The sequence below is a fragment of the Arachis hypogaea genome, chromosome 5 (assembly GCF_003086295.3).
Source record: "Arachis hypogaea cultivar Tifrunner chromosome 5, arahy.Tifrunner.gnm2.J5K5, whole genome shotgun sequence".
In the NCBI taxonomy this organism is placed as follows: domain Eukaryota; kingdom Viridiplantae; phylum Streptophyta; class Magnoliopsida; order Fabales; family Fabaceae; genus Arachis; species Arachis hypogaea.
In genome coordinates this window covers 35,557,768-35,576,966 of record NC_092040.1, presented here as the reverse complement: position 1 = coordinate 35,576,966, position 19,199 = coordinate 35,557,768, and the positions used below count along the sequence as shown (strand labels likewise).

Here is a 19,199-nt window from a genome sequence, read left to right as displayed (position 1 = left end):
AGGATCGTCTATCCTTCGTCGACTCAAGGTGCTGCTCCTGATGAGAACCTAGATCTTTGATGAATTTTATTTGATGTTTTGTACAGCCCGGTCTGTGGGCTTTTGAACCCTTACTTTTGTAACTTGTGGTCTTTAACTTGGATATTTTTGTTGCTTTTCTATAGCAACTCTTTGTAGAAAAACAAAGTAGTTTCCTTAAGTACTTGAGGTCAGCTTTTTTGGGTGGCCTCTTGAGTCTCTTATTATGCTAGCTTTGTTCTGCACTTCCAGGCATTTTTAGAGTGTTGGCATCTAGATGTCCAACCTCCTTGATATACTTTTATTTTGCTTTCTGCGTTTTAGTCGAAATGGCTTTTGAGGCTGGCTTGGTTCGACTTATTCTTTGTGGTTCTCCCATGGTAGGTCGATTTTGGTGAAGTTATGGTTGAGCCGTGCATGTCTTTCATTAGGCTTTTTTAGTAATCCCTTGGGTTTACTTTTTATAACTCTGTCGCTTGGAATTGGCTTAGGCAAACTTCTTCATCTCGGTCCGCCTAAGTTATTTCTAGTAATCCATTTTATTTGGACCTTGTCAGGTCTCTTTTTATGGATTACCTTTTATAGCTTTGTCGGGCCGACTTCGTCATTGTCGGTCCCTTCTAAGTTATTTCTAGTAATCCATATTATTTGGACCTTGTCAGGTCTCTTTTTATGGATTACTTTTATAACTTTTGTAGCTTTGTCGGGCTGACTTCATCATGTCGGTCTTTTCTAAGTTATTTCTAGTACTCCATTTTCAGGGCTGGCCATGCCTCTTTTCTATGGGTTACTTTTTATAACTTTTCGTTGCTTTGATCTGGTCCGACTTCTTTTATGTCGATCCATTCTAAGTTATTTCTAGCAATCCATTTTTTTCAGACCTCGTCAGGCCTCTATTCATGGATCGCTTTTTATAACTTCTTGCATTATTCTCTTTATGCCGCTTTTCATCTTGCCGATTTTGATCCTCGCTTGGCCTGACCTTTGATGAATTTGGTTTTCATCTTCATCGACCTTATCATGATCGAGCAGTGAATTTGGTTTTCACTTTTGCTGATCTGTAGCTTTATAATCGGGCGATGAATTTCTGCGTTTCAGATTAATGCGTCTTGATAAAGAGAATTTGTAGAAAATCTAAAAAAACTTTATTCAAAAATAGAAAATATGCAAATATATACATGTGGGTGCTCACACTTCTTAGATCAGGTAATTTTGCAGATCTTTGGCTTGGCGCCTCATTAAAAAACCTTTTTCAGGAAAAAAGAGTGCACCTTTGTCCTAAGATCTTTTTATTACCTTTTAACTATAATACCTTCTTAGGTTGCAGGCATGCCATGCTCTTGGTAGCTCTCGCCCCTCGAGTTCGGACACTTTGTAGTAGCCTTTTCCCAATACCTCTGTGACTCGGTAGGGTCCTTTCCAGTTAGCCGCTAGCTATCCTTCTCCGGGTTGACTTGTTCCGATATCATTTCAGATTAGGATAGTTCATTATTGGTAAAGCTTCGCTGCACTACCTTTCGATTGTATCTTAAGGCCATGCGGCATTTTAGCGCTTTTTCTCTGATCCAAGCTCTTTCTCAGACTTATGAGAGTAGGTCAAGCTCTTCCCTCTGAAGTTGGGAGTTAGCTTCTTCACTATAGAGGATCGTTTTGAGAGATCCTTCTTCAACTTCTACCGGTATCATTGCCTCCATTCCATAAGCCAATCGGAAGGATGATTTCTTTGTGGTGGAGTGTGGAGTTGTCCGATATGCCCATAGGACTTGTGGGAGCTCTTCAGCCCAGGCTCCCTTTGCGTCCTGTAGCCCCCGTTTTAACCCGGCTAGTATGACTTTATTGGTAGCTTCTGGTTGTCCATTAGCTTGCGGGTGTTCTACGGATATGAATTGATGCTTTATCTTCAGGTCGGCTACCAACTTTCTAAAGCATGCATCTGTGAATTGAGTGCCATTGTCTGTGGTGATGGAGTAAGGAACCCCAAACCTCGTGACAATGTTCCTATATAGGAATTTCCGACTTCTTTGGGCAGTGGCATTGGCTAGGGGCTCGGCCTCAATCCATTTTGTGAAATAATCTACCCCTACAATGAGGAATTTGACATGTCCCGATCCTTGAGGGAAGGGCCCGAGGAGGTCGAGTCCCCACTTTGCAAATGGCCAAGGTGATGTTATGCTGATGAGTTCTTCTGGTGGGGCGATGTGGAAGTTAGCATGCTTCTGACATGGTGGACATGTCTTAACGAACTCGTTGGCTTCCTTTTGTAAAGTCGGTCAAAAGAATCCAGCTTGGAGTACTTTCTTGGCAAGAGCTCGTGCTCCGAGATGATTACCACATGTGCCACTGTGTATTTCTTCTAAGACCTCTTTTGTGTTAGAGGCCGGCACACATTTTAGTAAAGGTGTCGAAATCCCTCTCTTATATAGGATGTTGTTTATGATAGTGTAATATTGTGCCTCCCGCTTTAACCTCTTTGCCTCCTTCTTGTCTGTAGGGAGTATCTCGGATTTGAGGTAGCTGATTATGGGACTCATCCATCCTTGATCTTGACCGGATATGGCTAGGACTTTTTCTTCCTCTGAGATTGACAAGTTCTGCAGTATTTCCTGGATGAGGCTTCTATTATTGCCCCTTGGTTTGGTGCTGGCTAATTTTGAGAGTGCGTCAGCTCAAGCATTCTGTTCCCGAGGTATATGTCGGATCTCATATCCCTAGAATTGTCCGAGCTGTTTCCTGGTTTTGTCTAGGTACTCTATCATGGTAGAATCCTTAGCTTGGTAGCTTCCTGCTATTTGTGAGGAGACTACTTGTGAGTCGCTGAAGATGATAAGTTTTTGAGCTCTAACCTCCTTAGCCAGCTTCAAACCAGCTAGTAGTGCCTCGTATTCGGCCTGGTTGTTTGAAGTAGGGAACCCGAATTTGAGGAAAAGTTTGATTTGGGTTCCCTGATCACTTTCTATTATCACACCTACGCCACTTCCGGTTTTGTTTGAAAAGTCGTCTACGTAGAGATTCCATTTTGTCGGAGTTTCCGGAGTGTCTGTGTACTCAGCAATGAAGTCGGCCAAATATTGGGACTTGATGGCCGTCTGAGTTTCGTATTGAAGATCGAACTCAGATAGCTCGACTGCCCAATGTAGAATTCTTCCAACTAAGTCTGTCTTATGGAGAATGCCTTTTATAGGCTGATTGGTCCGAACCTTGATGGTGTGAGCTTGAAAGTAGGGGCGAAGTCGTCGAGAAGTTAGTATGAGAGCGTAGGCAAATTTCTTTATCTTTTGATAGTTCAGTTTTGCCCCTTGTAGAGCATTGCTGACGAAGTAGATGGGTTGTTGCCCAGCTTCGTCTTCTCTGACCAGTACTGAGGCTATTGCCCGACTTCCTACTGCAAGGTATAGCACAAGTGGTTCTCCTTCTCGTGGTTGAGTTAGAATAGGTGGTTGTCCCAGGAACCTTTTGAAATCCTGAAAAGCTTGTTTGCACTCAGCTGTCCATTCAAACCTCTTTCCTTTCCTTAGTGTGGCATAGAAGGAGAGAGATTTTATGGCTGATCCGGCTAGAAATCTGGATAAGGCTACCAGTCGCCCGTTGAACTGTTACACTTCTTTGACAGAGGTTGGGATTTTCATGTCAAGTATGGCCTGACACTTGTCTGGGTTTGCTTCGATTCCTCTTTGTGTGAGCATGAAACCCAAGAATTTTCCAGTTTCTACTACGAAGGTGCATTTTGCAGGGTTAAGTCTCATGCCATGCTTTCTTATGGTATTGAACACTTGGGCGAGGTCGGACAGTAATGACTCCTCGCTTTGTGTTTTTACTAACATGTCGTCCACATATACCTCCATGAGTTTCCCAATATAATCTGCAAAGACCTTGTCCATTAATCTTTGATAGGTGACTCCTGCATTCTTGAGTCCGAATGGCATGACGACGTAACAGTAGTTTGATTTTGGGATTAAGAATGAGGTTTTTTCTTGATCGGGTGGATACATCGAGATTTGATTGTATCCCGAATAAGCGTCCATAAACGAGAGGTATTTGTATCCGGAGGAGGCATCCACCAGAGAGTCAATACTTGGGAGTGGATAGGGATCTTTTGGGCAAGATTTGTTGAGATCGGTGTAGTCGGTGCACATCCACCACTTTCCATTTGATTTTTTCACTAAGACTACATTGGCTAGCCATAGCGGATATTTGACTTCTCTTATGAATCCTGCCTCCAGTAGCATTTGTACCTGTTCTTCCACAGCTTGGGATCTTTCAGGTCCAAGTTTCTGATGCTTCTGTTGTACTGGCCGAGATCCTGGGTATACTGCCAACTTGTGGCACATTAGTTTTGGGTCAATGCCAGGCATGTCTGCGGCCTTCCATGCAAAGAGGTCGACATTATCTTTCAAGAACTGTATGAGAGACTCCTTTACATCTCCTTTTAGAATTGCGCCAATATTGGTTGTTTTATCTGGAACATCTCCGATCTGGACTCTTTCTATCTCGCCCTCAGGTTGTGGACGAAGTTTTTCCCGACTTTGAGTTCCCCCGAGTTCGATGGTGTGGATTTCTTCTCCTTTTCCTCTAAGGTTCAGACTTTCATTGTAACAGCGACGTGTTATTTTCTAGTCTCCTTTTATCATAGCGATCCCTTCTGTAGTTGGGAATTTCATGCATAGATGTGGAGTTGAGACTACTGCCCCGAGCTGATTTAGCGTTGTCTGACCTATTAAGGCATTGTAAGCTGAGCTTACGTCAACCACGATGTAGTCTATGTTAAGTGTCCTTGACCGGTTTCCTTTTCCAAAGGTTGTGTGCAGTGAGATGTATCCGAGTGGTTGGATTGGAGTGTCTCCTAGTCCGAATAAGTTGTTCGGGTATGCTCTGAGCTCTTTCTCTTCTAGGCCGAGCTTGTCGAAGGCGGTTTTAAACAAGATATCAACCGAGCTTCCTTGGTCCACCAATGTGCGGTGAAGGTTAGCGTTGGCCAATATGATAGTGATGACCATGGGATCGTCATGCCTCAAGATGATGCCAGCCGCATCTTCTTTAAAATGTCTTTTGCGGGATGATTTGGAGATTCCTCTTCCTGCAAATCCACCATGTATCATGTGGACATGTCTCTCCGGGGTGCGAGGTGGTCGTTCAGTTCATCCGACCTTTTCATCCTTTCTTCTTTTTCTAGGTTCATCGGTTTTGCTGGCTAAGTACCGATCTAGTCTCCCTTCTCTTACCAATTTTTCTATGACATTCTTTAAGTCGAAGCACTCGTTGGTGGGATGTCCATAGATTCGATGATATTTGCAATATTCCATCCGATTTCCGCCTCCTTTTTTGCTTTTAATTGGTCGAGGTGGTGGAATCTCCTCGTTGTGGCATACTTCTCGATACACTTCCACAAGAGACACCCGGAGAAGGGTGTAATTGTGGTATTTCTTAATCTTCTCTCCATGCTAATCTTCTTTTTTCTTGGAGTCTTTATCCTTATCCCGGGAGGAGTTGGAAGGTCCGGTTTCTGAGATCTTTCCCAGTCGAGAGTTTTCCTCCATGTTGATGTATTTCTCTGCTCGTTCTTGCACTTCATTTAGAGAAGTAGGATGTTTCTTTGATATGGAGTGACTAAAAGATCCCTCTCCTGGGCCATTGGTGAGACCCATAATGGCTGCTTCATTTGGCAGACTTTGTATGTCTAGACATGCTTTGTTGAATCTTTCCATGTAGTTGCGAACACTTTCCTGATCTCCTTGCTTGATCCCTAATAGACTTGGGGCATGCTTGGTTTTGTCCTTCAGGATAGAGAATCTGGCAAGAAACTTTCCAGCTAAGTCGTCAAAGCTTGTGATGGACCTTGGGGGCAGGTTGTCGAACCGCTTAATTGCCGTCTTTGTTAAGGTAGTTGGGAAGGCTTTGCACCGAATTGCGTCTGAGGCATCGGTGAGATACATTCTGCTTCTGAAATTACTGAGATGATGGCTTGGATCTGATGTGCCATCGTATGGGGTCATGTCGGGAGCTTTGAAGTCCTTTTGCGGGAGTCTTGATCTTTGCGGGGGTTATTGGTGGACGAAATTGTGATTCCTCTGTTATTGTATTTTGTAAAATTCATTGCATTTTCAACTCTGTGTGGACACAACTCCGTTCAACTTAACCAGCAAGTGTACTAGGTCATCCAAGTAATACCTTACGTGAGTAAGGGTCGATCCCACAGAGATTGTTGGTATGAAGCAAGCTATGGTCACCTTGTAAATCTCAGTTAGGCAGATTAAATGGTTATGGGTTTCGAAAATTAATAATAAATAGAAAATAAAAAGGGATAGAAATACTTATGTAAATCAATAGTGGGAATTTCAGATAGGCGTATGGAGATGCTGTGCTCCTCTCGAATCTCTACTTTTTTATTACATTCATCCAATCCTTCTTACTCCTTTCCATGGCAAGCTGTATGTAGGGCATCACCATCATCAATGGCTACTTTTAATCCTCTCGGGAAAATGGTCCTATGCGCTGTCACTGCACGGCTAATCGTCTGGAGGCATCACCCTTGTCGATGGCTACATCCCATCCTCTCAGTGAAAATGGTCCAAATGCTCTGTCACAGCATGGCTAATCATCTGTCGGTTCTCAATCAGGTTGGAGTAGAATCCATTGATTCTTTTGCGTTTGTCACTAACGCCCAGCCTTCAGGAGTTTGAAGCTCGTCACAGTCATTCAATACCGGAATCCTACTCGGAATACCACAGACAAGGTTAGACTTTCCGGATCCTCATGAATGCCGCCATCTGTCTAGCTTATACCACGAAGATTCTGTTGGGGAATCTAAGAGATATGCGCCCGGCCTAGAGTAGAACGGAAGTGGTTGTCAGTCACGCACATTCATAGGTGAGAATGATGATGAGTGTCACGGATCATCACATTCATCAAAGTGTTGTGCAACGTATATCTTGGAATAAGAATAAAAGAGAATTGAATAAAAAGTAATAGTAATTGTATTGAAACTTGAGGTACAGCAGAGCTCCACACCCTTAATCTATGGTGTGCAGAAACTCCACTGTTGAAAATACATAAGTGAAAGGTTCAGGCATGGCCGAATGGCCAGCCCCCATGGTCTAAGGACTAGGCGTCCAGAGATGTCTAATACACTAGTAAAAAGTCCTATTTATAATAAACTAGCTACTAGGGTTTACATGAGTAAGTAATTGATGCATAAATTCACTTCTGGGGCCCACTTGGTGTATGCTTGGGCTGAGCTTGATCTATCCACGAGCTGAGGCTTTTATTGGAGTTGAACTCCAAGTTATAACGTGTTTTGGGCGTTCAACTCCGGATCATGACGTGTTTCTGGCGTTTAACTCCAGACAGCAGCATGTACTTGGCGTTCAACGCCAAGTTACGTCGTCAATTTCCGAATAAAGTATGGACTATTATATATTGCTGGAAAGCTCTAGATGTCTAATTTTCAACGCCATTGAGATCGCGCCAATTGGAGTTTTGTAGCTCTAGAAAATCCATTTTGAGTGCAGGGAGGTCAGATTCCAACAGCATCAGCAGTCCTTTTGTCAGCCTTTTTCAGAGTTTTGCTCAAGTCCCTCAATTTCAGCCAGAAATTACTTGAAATCACAAAAAAATACACAAACTCATAGTAAAGTCCATAAATGTGAATTTAACATAAAAACTAATGAAAACATCCCTAAAAGTAGCTTGAACTTACTAAAAACTATCTAAAAACAATGCCAAAAAGCGTATAAATTATCCGCTCATCACAACACCAAACTTAAATTGTTGCTTGTCCCCAAGCAACTGAAAATCAATTAGGATAAAAAGAAGAGAATATACTATAAATTCCAAAATATCAATGAATATTAATTCTAATTAGATGAGCGGGACTTGTAGCTTTTTGCTTCTGAACAGTTTTGGCATCTCACTTTTTCCTTTGAAGTTTAGAGTGATTGACGTCTCTAGGAACTCAGAGTTCAGATAGTGTTATTGATTCTCCTAGTTAAGCATGTTGATTCTTGAACACAGCTACTTATGAGTCTTGGCCGTGGCCCTAAGCACTTTGTTTTCCAGTATTACCACCGGATACACAAATGCCACAGACACATACCTGGGTGAACCTTTTCAGATTGTGACTCAGCTTTGCTAGAGTCCCCAGTTAGAGGTGTCTAGAGCTCTTAAGCACACTCTTCTTGCTTTGGATCACGACTTTAACCACTCAGTCTCAAGCTTTTCACTTGGACCTTCATGACACAAGCACATGGTTAGGGACAGCTTGATTTAGAGGCTTAGGCTTGGATTTTATTTCCTTGGGCCCTCCTATCCATTGATGCTCAAAGCCTTGGATCCTTTTTACCCTTGCCTTTTGGTTTTAAGGGCTATTGGCTTTTTCTGCTTGTTTTTTCTTTTTCTTTCTATTTTTTTTCGCCATTTTTTCTTTTTTTCGCAAGCCTTTGCTTTTTCACTGCTTTTTCTTGCTTCAAGAATCAATTTCATGATTTTTCAGATCATCAATAACATTTCTCTTTGTTCATCATTCTTTCAAGAGCCAACAGTTTTAACATTCATAAACAACAAGATCAAAAATATGCATTGTTCAAGCATTCATTCAGAAAACAAAAAGTATTGTCACCACATCAATAAAATTAAATTAATTCAAGGATAATTTTGAAATTCATGTACTTCTTGTTCTTTTGAATGAAAACATTTTTCATTTAAGAGAAGTGAAGGATTTCATGGAATTTATTCATAGCTTTAAGACATAGTTACTACATACTAATGATCATGAAATAAAGACACAAAACATAGATAAACACAACATAAAAAACCGAAAAGCAGAAAGAACTTAGAACAAGGAATGAATCCACCTTTAGTGGCGTCTTCTTCTTGAAGGACCAACAATGTCCTTAAGCTCTTCTATGTCCCTTCCTTGCCTTTGTTGCTCCTCCCTCATTGCTCTTTGATCTTCTCTTATTTCATGGAGAATGATGGAGTGCTCATGATGTTCCACCCTTAGTTGTTCCACATTGTAGCTCAAATCTTCTAAGGAAGTGTTGAGTTGTTCCCAATAGTTGTTGGGAGGAAAGTGCATCTCTTGAGGCATCTCAGGGATTTTTTGATGATGAGCTTCCTCATGCATCTCTTGAGAACCGTGAAGGGTCTCTCTTGCTTGCTCCATCCTCTTTTTGGTGATGGGCTTATCCTCTTCAATGGAGATGTCTCCTTCTATGATAACTCCAGCTGAGTAACATAGATGGCAAATAAGGTGAGGAAAAGCTAGCCTTGCCATGGTGGAGGGCTTGTCGGCTATTTTGTAGATTTCATTGGAGATGACCTCATGAACTTCTACTTCCTCTCCAATCATGATGCTATGAATCATGATGGCCCGATCCACAGTAACTTCAGATCGGTTGCTAGTGGGAATGATGGAGCGTTGAATGAACTCCAACCATCCTCTAGCCACAGGCTTGAGGTCCAGTCTTCTTAGTTGGACTGGCTTGCCTTTGGAGTCTCTCTTCCATTGAGCTCCTTCCACACATATGTCCATTAGGACTTGGTCCAACCTTTGATTAAAGTTGACCTTTCTAGTGTAGGGGCGTTCATCTTCTTGCATCATGGGCAAGTGGAATGCCAACCTCACATTTTCCGGACTAAAATCTAAGTATTTCCCCCGAACCATTGTGAGATAATTCTTTGGACTAGGGTTCATACTTTGATCATGGTTCCTAGTGATCCATGCATTGGCATAGAACTCTTGAACCATTAAGATTCTGACTTGTTGCATGGGGTTGGTTAAGACTTCCCAACCTCTTCTTTGGATCTCATGTCGGATCTCCGGATACTCATTTTTCTTGAGCTTGAAAGGGACCTCAGGGATCACCTTCTTCTTTGCCACAACATCATAGAAGTGGTCTTGATGGCTCTTGGAGATGAATCTTTCCATCTCCCATGACTCGGAGGTGGAAGCTTTTGTCTTCCCTTTTCCTTTTCTAGAGAATTCTCCAGCCTTAGGTGCCATTGATGGTAGTGGAAAACAAAAAAGATTGTGCTTTGACCACACGAAACTTAAATTATTGCTCGTCCTCGAGCAAGAGAAGAAAGAAGAGAAGAAGAAGAAAATATGGAGGAGAAGGGGAAGTGTAGGTTCGGCCAAGGTATAGAAGAGGGGGTTGTGTTGTGGGAAAATGAAGTAGAATGGAAGGGTATTTATAGGGAAAGGGGAGAAGGTAGGTTCGGCCATATAGGGTGGGATTGGGTGGGAAAATGTTTTTGAATTTTTGAAGGTAGGTGGGGTTTATGGGGAAGAGTGGATGGATGTGAGTGGTGAAGGGGGTAATTGGGAAGAGAGATTGAGGTAATTGGTGAAGGGTTTTGGGAAGTGTGACATGGGGAAGAGTAAAATAGGATTAGGAGGTAAGGTGGGAATATGTTAGGTGGGGATCCTGTGGGGTCCACAGATCCTGAGGTGATCCTGTGGGGTCCACAGATCCTGAGGTGTCAAGGAATTCCATCCCTGCACCAAATAGGCATGTAAAATGCCTTTGCACACCATTCTGGCGTTTAGACGCCGAGTGGTGCACATTCTGGGCGTTCAACACCCACATGTAACATATTTCTGGCGTTGAACGCCAGCTTCATGCTTGTTACTGGCGTTCAGCGCCAGCTTTTCCTCTAGGCACATTCCTAGCGTTCAGCGCCAGAATGTTGCTTGTTTCTGGCGTTCAGCGCCAGATTCATGCTCTGTTCTGGCGTTGAACGCCAGCCAGATGCTTCTTACTGGCGTTGAACGCCAGTCTGTGCTTCCTCTAGGGTGTGATTTTTTTCTTCTGTTGTTTTTGATCCTATTTTTAATTTTTATATTTTTTTTCGTGACTCCTCATGATCATGTACCTAATAAAACACAAAATAACAATAAAATAAAAATTAGATAAATAAAATTGGGTTGCCTCCCAACAAGCGCTTCTTTAATGTCAATAGCTTGACAGTGGCTCTCATGGAGCCACAAAGGTGATCAGGTCAATGTTGTATAGTCCCAACACCAAACTTAGAGTTTGGATACGGGGTCTTAACACCAAACTTAGAGTTTGACTGTGGGGGCTCTTCTTGACTCTGAACTGAGAGAAGCTCTTCATGCTTACTCTCTTTTGTCACAGAGGGATTGCCATGTGCCTTAAACACAAGGTAGTCCCCATTCAATTGAAGGACTAATTCACCTCTGTTGACATTTATCACAGCTCCTGCTGTGGCTAGGAAGGGTCTTCCAAGGATGATACACTCATCCTCTTCCTTCCTAGTGTCTAAGATTATGAAATCAGCAGGGATGTAAAGGCCTTCAACCTTTACTAACACGTCCTCTACTAGTCCATAAGCTTGTCTCAATGACTTGTCTGCCAATTGTAATGAGAACAAGGCAGGTTGTACCTCAATGATCCCCAGCTTCTCCATTACAGAGAGTGGCATAAGATTTATCCCTGACCCCAGATCACATAGAGCCTTTTCAAAGGTCATGGTGCCTATGGTACAAGGTATTAAGAACTTGTCAGGATCTTGTCTCTTTTGAGGTAAAATTTGCTGAATCCAGGTATCTAGTTCATTAATGAGCAAGGGAGGTTCACTTTCTCAAGTCTCATTACCAAACAACTTGGCATTCAGCTTCATGATAGCTCCTAAGTATTGAGCAACTTGCTCTCCAGTCACATCTTCATCCTCTTCAGAGGAAGAATAGTCTTCAGAGCTCATGAATGGCAGAAGGAGATTTAATGGAATCTCTATGGTCTCTGTATGAGCCTCAGATTCCTATGGATCCTTAATAGAAAACTCCTTCTTGCTTGAAGGACGTCCCAGGAGGTCTTCCTCACTAGGATTTTCGTCCTCCTCCTCCCTTGTGCATTTGACCATATTGATTATATCAATGGTCTTGCACTCTCCTTTTGGATTCTCTTCTGTATTACTTGGGAGAATACTGGGAGGAGTTTCAATGACTTTCTTACTCAGCTGGCCCACTTGTGCCTCCAGATTTCTGATGGAGGAGCTTGTTTCACTCATGAAACTGAAAGTGGCCTTTGACAGATCAGAGACTAGATTGGCTAAGTTAGAAGTGTTTTGTTCAGAATTCTCTATCTGTTGCTGAGAAGATGATGGAAAAGGCTTGCTATTGCTCAGCCTATTGCGTCCACCATTGTTAAAGCCTTGTTGAGGCTTTTGTTGATCCTTCCATGAGAAATTTGGATGATTTCTCCATGATGAGTTATAGGTGTTTCCATAAGGTTCACCCATGTAATTAACCTCTGCCATTGCAGGGTTCTCAGGATCATAAGCTTCTTCAGAAGCTGCCTCTTTAGTACTGTTGGATGCATTTTGCCATCCATTCAGACTTTGAGAAATCATGTTGACTTGCTGAGTCAACACTTTGTTCTGAGCCAATATGGCAATCAGAGCATCAATTTTAAGAACTCCTTTCTTCTGAGGTATCCCATTATTCACGGAATTCCTCTCAGAAGTGTACATGAATTGGTTGTTTGCAACCATGTCAATGAGTTCTTGAGCCTCTGCAGGCGTTTTCTTTAGGTGAATAGATCCACCTGCAGAATGGTCCAATGACATTTTTGAAAATTCAGATAGACCATAATAGAATATATCTAATATGGTCCATTCTAAAAACATGTCAGATGGACATCTTTTGGTCAGCTGCTTGTATCTTTCCCAAGCTTCATAGAGGGATTCACCATCTTTTTGTTTGAAGGTTTGAACATCCACTCTCAGCTTGCTCAGCTTTTGAGGAGGAAAGAATTTATCCAAGAAGGCAGTGACCAGCTTATCCTAGGAGTCCAGGCTATCCTTGGGTTGTGAATATAACCATATTCTAGCTCTGTCTCTTACAGCAAAAGGGAAAAGCATAAGTTTGTAGACTTCAGGATCAACTCCATTCGTCTTAACAGTCTCACAAATCTGCAAGAATTCAGTTAAAAACTGATAAGGATCTTCAGATGGAAGTCCATAAAACTTGCAGTTTTGTTGCATTAAGGCAACTAGCTGAGGTTTCAGCTCAAAGTTGTTGGCTCCAATGGCAGGAATGGAGATGCTTCTTCCATCAAATTTGGATGTTGGCTTTGTGAAGTCACCAAGCATTCTCCTTGCATTATTATTATTTTCGGCTGCCATCTCCTTCTCTTGTTCTAATGTTTCTGAAAGGTTACCTTTAGATTGTTGTAACTTAGCTTCTCTTAATTTTCTCTTTAGAGTCCTTTCAGGTTCTGGATCAATTTCAACAAGAGTGCCTTTATCCTTGTTCCTGCTCATATGAAAGAGAAGAAAACAAGAAAAGAAAGAGGAATCCTCTATGTCACAGTATAGAGATTCCTTTATGTTAGTAGAAAAAGAAAGGGGAGAACAATGTAGAAGAGGGGATTCGGATATTTAGATGGAGAGAGGTGAAGAGAAGTGTTAGTAATTAAATAAAATAATTAGAAAGAGATGAGGGGGAGATAAATTCAAAAATAAATTTTTTTAAAAAAAAAGGTTAGTAATTTTCGAAAATTAGAAATAAGATAAGATTAAAATTAAAATTTAAAACAAAAGAATTTTGAAAAAGAGATGAGATATTTTCGAAAATTAGAGAGGAAAAAGTAGTTAGGTGGTTTTGAAAAAGATAAGAAACAAACAAAAAGGCAAAGAGTTAGTTGGAAAAGATATTAAAATCAAATTTGAAAAGATAAGAAGATAAGAGGTTAGATAAGATATTTTGAAATCAAATTTTGAAAAAGATGAAATTTTTTGAAAAAGATAGGATAAAAGATAAAAAGATTTAATTCAAAAATTTAAAATTACTTACTTCACTAACAAGAAACTACAAGATAAGATTCTAGAACTTAAAGATTGAACCTTTCTTAACAAGAAAGCAACAAACTTCAAATTTTTTAATCAATCACATTAATTGTTAGTGAGTTTTTCGAAAATTTGATATAAAGATAAAAAAAGATTTTGAAAATATTTTGAAAAAGATTTTTGAAATTTTTGAAAAATAGAAAAAAATGAAAAAGATATAATTTTTGAAAAGATAAGATTTTTAAAATTGAAAATTTGACTTGACTTGTAAGGAACAACTAATTTTGAAAATTTTTGACTAAGTCAACTCAAATTTTCGAAAATTTGGAGAAAAATAAGGAAAAGATATTTTTTTATTTTTGAATTTTTAAGGATGAGAGAGAAAAACACAAAAATGACTCAAAACATGAAAATTTTGGATCAAAACACATGATGCATGCAAGAACATTATGAATGTCAAGATGAACACCAAGAACACTTTGAAGGTCATGATGAACATCAAGAACATATTTTTGAAAAAATTTTTGATGCAAAGAAAACATGCAAGACACCAAACTTAGAAATTTTTAATGCATGGACTCTAACAAACGAAAAATGCATATGAAAAACAACAAACAACACAAAACAAGAAAACATCAAGATCAAACAAGAAGACTTACCAAGAACAACTTGAAGATCATGAAGAACAACATGAATGCATGAATTTTCGAAAAATGCAAGAAAAAAAATTTTAAGGCATGCAATTGACACCAAACTTAAAAATTGACTCAATACTCAAACAAGAAACACAAAATATTTTTTATTTTTATGATTTTATTAATTTTTTTGGATATTTGTATATAATTTTCGAAAACAAAGTTTGGAAAAACGAAAAAGAAAAGAAAAATTTTGAAAAAGATTTTTGAAAAATTTTTGAAAAGAAAATTACCTAATCTGAGCAACAAGATGAACCGTTAGTTGTCCAAACTCGAACAATCCCCGGCAACGGCGCCAAAAACTTGGTGGACGAAATTGTGATTCCTCTGTTATTGTATTTTGTAAAATTCATTGCTTTTTCAACTCTGTGTGGACACAACTCCGTTCAACTTAACCAGCAAGTGTACTGGGTCATCCAAGTAATACCTTACGTGAGTAAGAGTCGATCCCACAGATATTGTTGGTATGAAGCAAGCTATGGTCACCTTGTAAATCTTAGTTAGGCAGATTAAATGGTTATGGGTTTCAAAAATTAATAATAAATAGAAAATAAAAAGGGATAGAAATACTTATGTAAATCAATAGTGGGAATTTCAGATAGGCGTATGGAGATGTTGTGCTCCTCTCGAATCTCTACTTTTTTATTACATTCATCCAATCCTTCTTACTCCTTTCCATGACAAGCTGTATGTACGGCATCACCATCATCAATGGCTACTTTTAATCCTCTCAGGAAAATGGTCCTATGCGCTGTCACTGCACGGCTAATCGTCTGGAGGCATCACCCTTGTTGATGGCTACATCCCATCCTCTCAGTGAAAATGGTCCAAATGCTCTGTCACAGCATGGCTAATCATCTGTCGGTTCTCAATCAGGTTGGAGTAGAATCCATTGATTCTTTTGCGTTTGTCACTAACGCCCAGCCTTCAGGAGTTTGAAGCTCGTCACAGTCATTCAATACCGGAATCCTACTCGGAATACCACAGACAAGGTTAGACTTTCCGGATCCTCATGAATGCCGCCATCTGTCTAGCTTATACCACGAAGATTCTGTTGGGGAATCTAAGAGATATGCGCCCGGCCTAGAGTAGAACGGAAGTGGTTGTCAGTCACGCACATTCATAGGTGAGAATGATGATGAGTGTCACGGATCATCACATTCATCAAAGTGTTGTGCAACGTATATCTTGGAATAAGAATAAAAGAGAATTGAATAAAAAGTAATAGTAATTGTATTGAAACTTGAGGTACAGCAGAGCTCCACACCCTTAATCTATGGTGTGCAGAAACTCCACTGTTGAAAATACATAAGTGAAAGGTTCAGGCATGGCCGAATGGCCAGCCCCCATGGTCTAAGGACTAGGCGTCCAGAGATGTCTAATACACTAGTAAAAAGTCCTATTTATAATAAACTAGCTACTAGGGTTTACATGAGTAAGTAATTGATGCATAAATTCACGTCTGGGGCCCACTTGGTGTATGCTTGGGCTGAGCTTGATCTATCCACAAGCTGAGGCTTTTATTGGAGTTGAACTCCAAGTTATAACGTGTTTTGGGCGTTCAACTCCGGATCATAACGTGTTTCTGGCGTTTAACTCCAGACAGCAGCATGTACTTGGCGTTCAATGCCAAGTTACGTCATCAATTTCCGAATAAAGTATGGACTATTATATATTGCTGGAAAGCTCTGGATGTCTACTTTCCAACTCCGTTGAGAGCGCGCCAACTGGAGTTTTGTAGCTCCAGAAAATCCATTTCGAGTGCAGGGAGGTCAGATTCCAACAGCATCAGCAGTCCTTTTGTCAGCCTTTTTCAGAGTTTTGCTCAAGTCCCTCAATTTCAGCCAGAAATTACTTGAAATCACAAAAAAATACACAAACTCATAGTAAAGTCCATAAATGTGAATTTAACATAAAAACTAATGAAAACATCCCTAAAAGTAGCTTGAACTTACTAAAAACTACCTAAAAACAATGCTAAAAAGCGTATAAATTATCCGCTCATCAGTTATCTTCATGACTGGATCGAGTAGTCTTGGCTTTTAGATCTGCTTCAAGCTTTAAGAGTTTGTCTTTTAACTCTTTTTGTCGCCTAGCTTCCCTTCAAAGGTCTTTCTCGGCCTCTCGTTGATGCTCGGCCTCTTTTCGAGTTGTTTGAGATGATCTTGTTGTGCTTGAAGTGCCTTTAGGATTTCTGTATTCGGTGGACTCTTATCTTTGTTTGGTTGAGGGGTATCCTTTGGTGTAGTGTTCGTGATCTTATGTGGCATCCTGTTTTCTAGATCAGAGTCATCGTCGTTGTCAAGGTTGTCCGCCATGATGGGATGACTTCCAGGTTCCCCGGCAACGGCACCAATGTTCCAAGGGTTACCTGAAACTATAGGTCGATCTTGGATGAGATATTATGTACTGGTCGGAGCTGCCATGTCCGACTTGTTGGACTTGGAGGTGGTGCTGATCCTTCGTCACCGGAGGGTAGTGGTACCAGTGAGGTACTCTGATGCTTAAGTTAGCAAGGGTATTAAGCAGATGTTTTTTGTAGAATCAGAGTATGAGTTATACCTGGGTGCTCCAGTGTATTTATAATGGTGTGGAGTGACCTTCTTGGAGATAAGATAGTTATCTTATCTTATCTTTAAGTGAAGTCTTTTTATCTCTAGGGGGAACCGCCCTTATCCTTCTAGGCTTGGGCTGCCTTTAGATTTGGGTTGTGTTCCTCTATTTGGGCCCTCTTGGGCCTCTATAGCGGCTTTGGCCGAACTCTTTTGAGAAGAGGTCGGGTAGTTCTGTCCTGAAGAGGTCGGTCGACTCAGCCCAGGTCGGACAGCTCGACCCAGGGTATGAACACCTTCTATTTTTTGGTGCATCTCATGAATCTCTACTTATATATTGATGGATTCCTTTGTTCCCTCATTGACAGCTCTATTTTCTATTGTGCATGCCAAAGAAAGTGTCATTCTGTAATCTTAAGAAGTGTTGTCCAGTTTTGCTTGTTATAGTTTACTTCATTCAAGTCTATTGCAACTTGCAGTACTTGTATAATTATCAATTGCAATTTTGCAAGTTATTGTGCTATAATTTTTGCATTGTATTCTAAATAGAAGATAATTTCAATAAGTGGATATCTCCTTGAGAACTTATTTAATTATTTTCAAACTTGTGTTTAAAAATATAATTTGCTAACGTCTCCATGTGATTGGTTTGCCCAACTGATAAATATTTTTCATGTATGCTATGTGCAGAGTTGAAATATACTCAGAGAGTTGTCTCAAAACAATTGTTAGGAAAACCGTAGGAATGGAATATTGAGTCAACTAAACAAATTGTTGGACTTTTCATGTAGGATGTTAATTTCTCACCAATCTTATTTACCTATAAATATTTATCAGTTGCTTTTAGTGCTTTCTGTAGCATGTCTTGTTCTCTCTTGATGATACCATAGGATAAATACACATGCATTTTAATCAAGCACCCTTATAGCTAGCAATTTTTGTGCTCGAGAAGATTTAATTATTTATTGGTTGAGTGTTTTTTTTTGGAATTCAATGTTTAATTTATTTATCAGTTAGAATTTTAGTTATTCAATTAGCCATCCAATCTTGTGTAATGTGGCTACTTTTTGGAAAAGGTCAACTAAAATAAAATTTATTATCGTGAAAATTTATGATGTTTATCTCATGAACTTTGTTCTTTGTTACTTGGTTATGGGTTCCATAGTCCTTAATTATTTACATCATAATAACTCCTAACATATCTATGACAATTTCAATTATAGTCTTCCCGAGTTAATTGCGTTGATTATTGATTATGAAATCATGAAGTGCTTCTGTTCCATATGCCAATCAAGAATTAAGAAAAGTGATCTTGCAGCATACTCATTCATGATCTTTTGATTTCATTGCTAAGATTGCCTTTTTTCTATTGACTAAGAATGCAATTTTATCATGAAATTAGTACATGAAGTTCTGGCATTCAGATGATGATTCTATCTTAATCTCTAAACTATGTCATAATCCTTGACATATGATTTATCTGATTTCATACTTGCTTTTTTTTATTTTTGATTTGGCAGTGCTATAACGTGTCATTGATTAATCAACCTGAAATATCATTCCTCAAAGAGAATATACACTTGCTTTATTCCCATCTAATTAACAAATGACACCAAATTAGTCCTTCAAAGACTTTGGGCTTTGTTTGTTTATGGACACGGAATACTGAGACAGGAACACGGATATGGAGACACATAATCATATTTGATAGATAAGACAGGAACTCATTTTTATTTTTTATTATTCTTATCAATTTTTTGTAATTTAATTTTTTATTATTATATTTTTCTTCGTAAATTTTTTTGTAAAAGAAAATGTGAGAGTAAATTAGACTTTCATAATTTGTTCTTTACATTAAGTACTTAATTAGTCTGTTTTCTAATTAGATGTGAGCCTGTGATGTCAATTCATATGGACATATTTATTCAAATTTGGTTTTGGATATACACCTAAAGTTATACTAATTAACCTCAGGTTAGAGGGGATATCACAAGGGCATTAATGTACATGGCAATCGCTTATGGGTTTAACAACCAGGGGGAAATCCAGGTCTTCGCCTCTCAGATACTCCAAATGTTGGTAGGTTGGGCTATTGTTTTCAACTTTTTATTCAGCTGTAATGCTTAGATTG

At 39.7% G+C, this 19,199-nt stretch overlaps 1 protein-coding gene across 1 annotated transcript in view; it reads left to right on the top strand.

Annotated features, from left to right (window-relative positions):
* Nucleotides 1-347: 347 nt before the first annotated feature.
* Nucleotides 348-19,199, top strand: part of LOC140184884 (uncharacterized) — a 34,835-nt gene continuing 15,983 nt past the window's right edge. Inside the window, exon 1 of the mRNA XM_072238079.1 lies at nucleotides 348-398. Within this exon, the coding sequence (XP_072094180.1) occupies nucleotides 348-398 (51 nt within the window). The remainder of the gene's footprint in view (nucleotides 399-19,199) is intronic.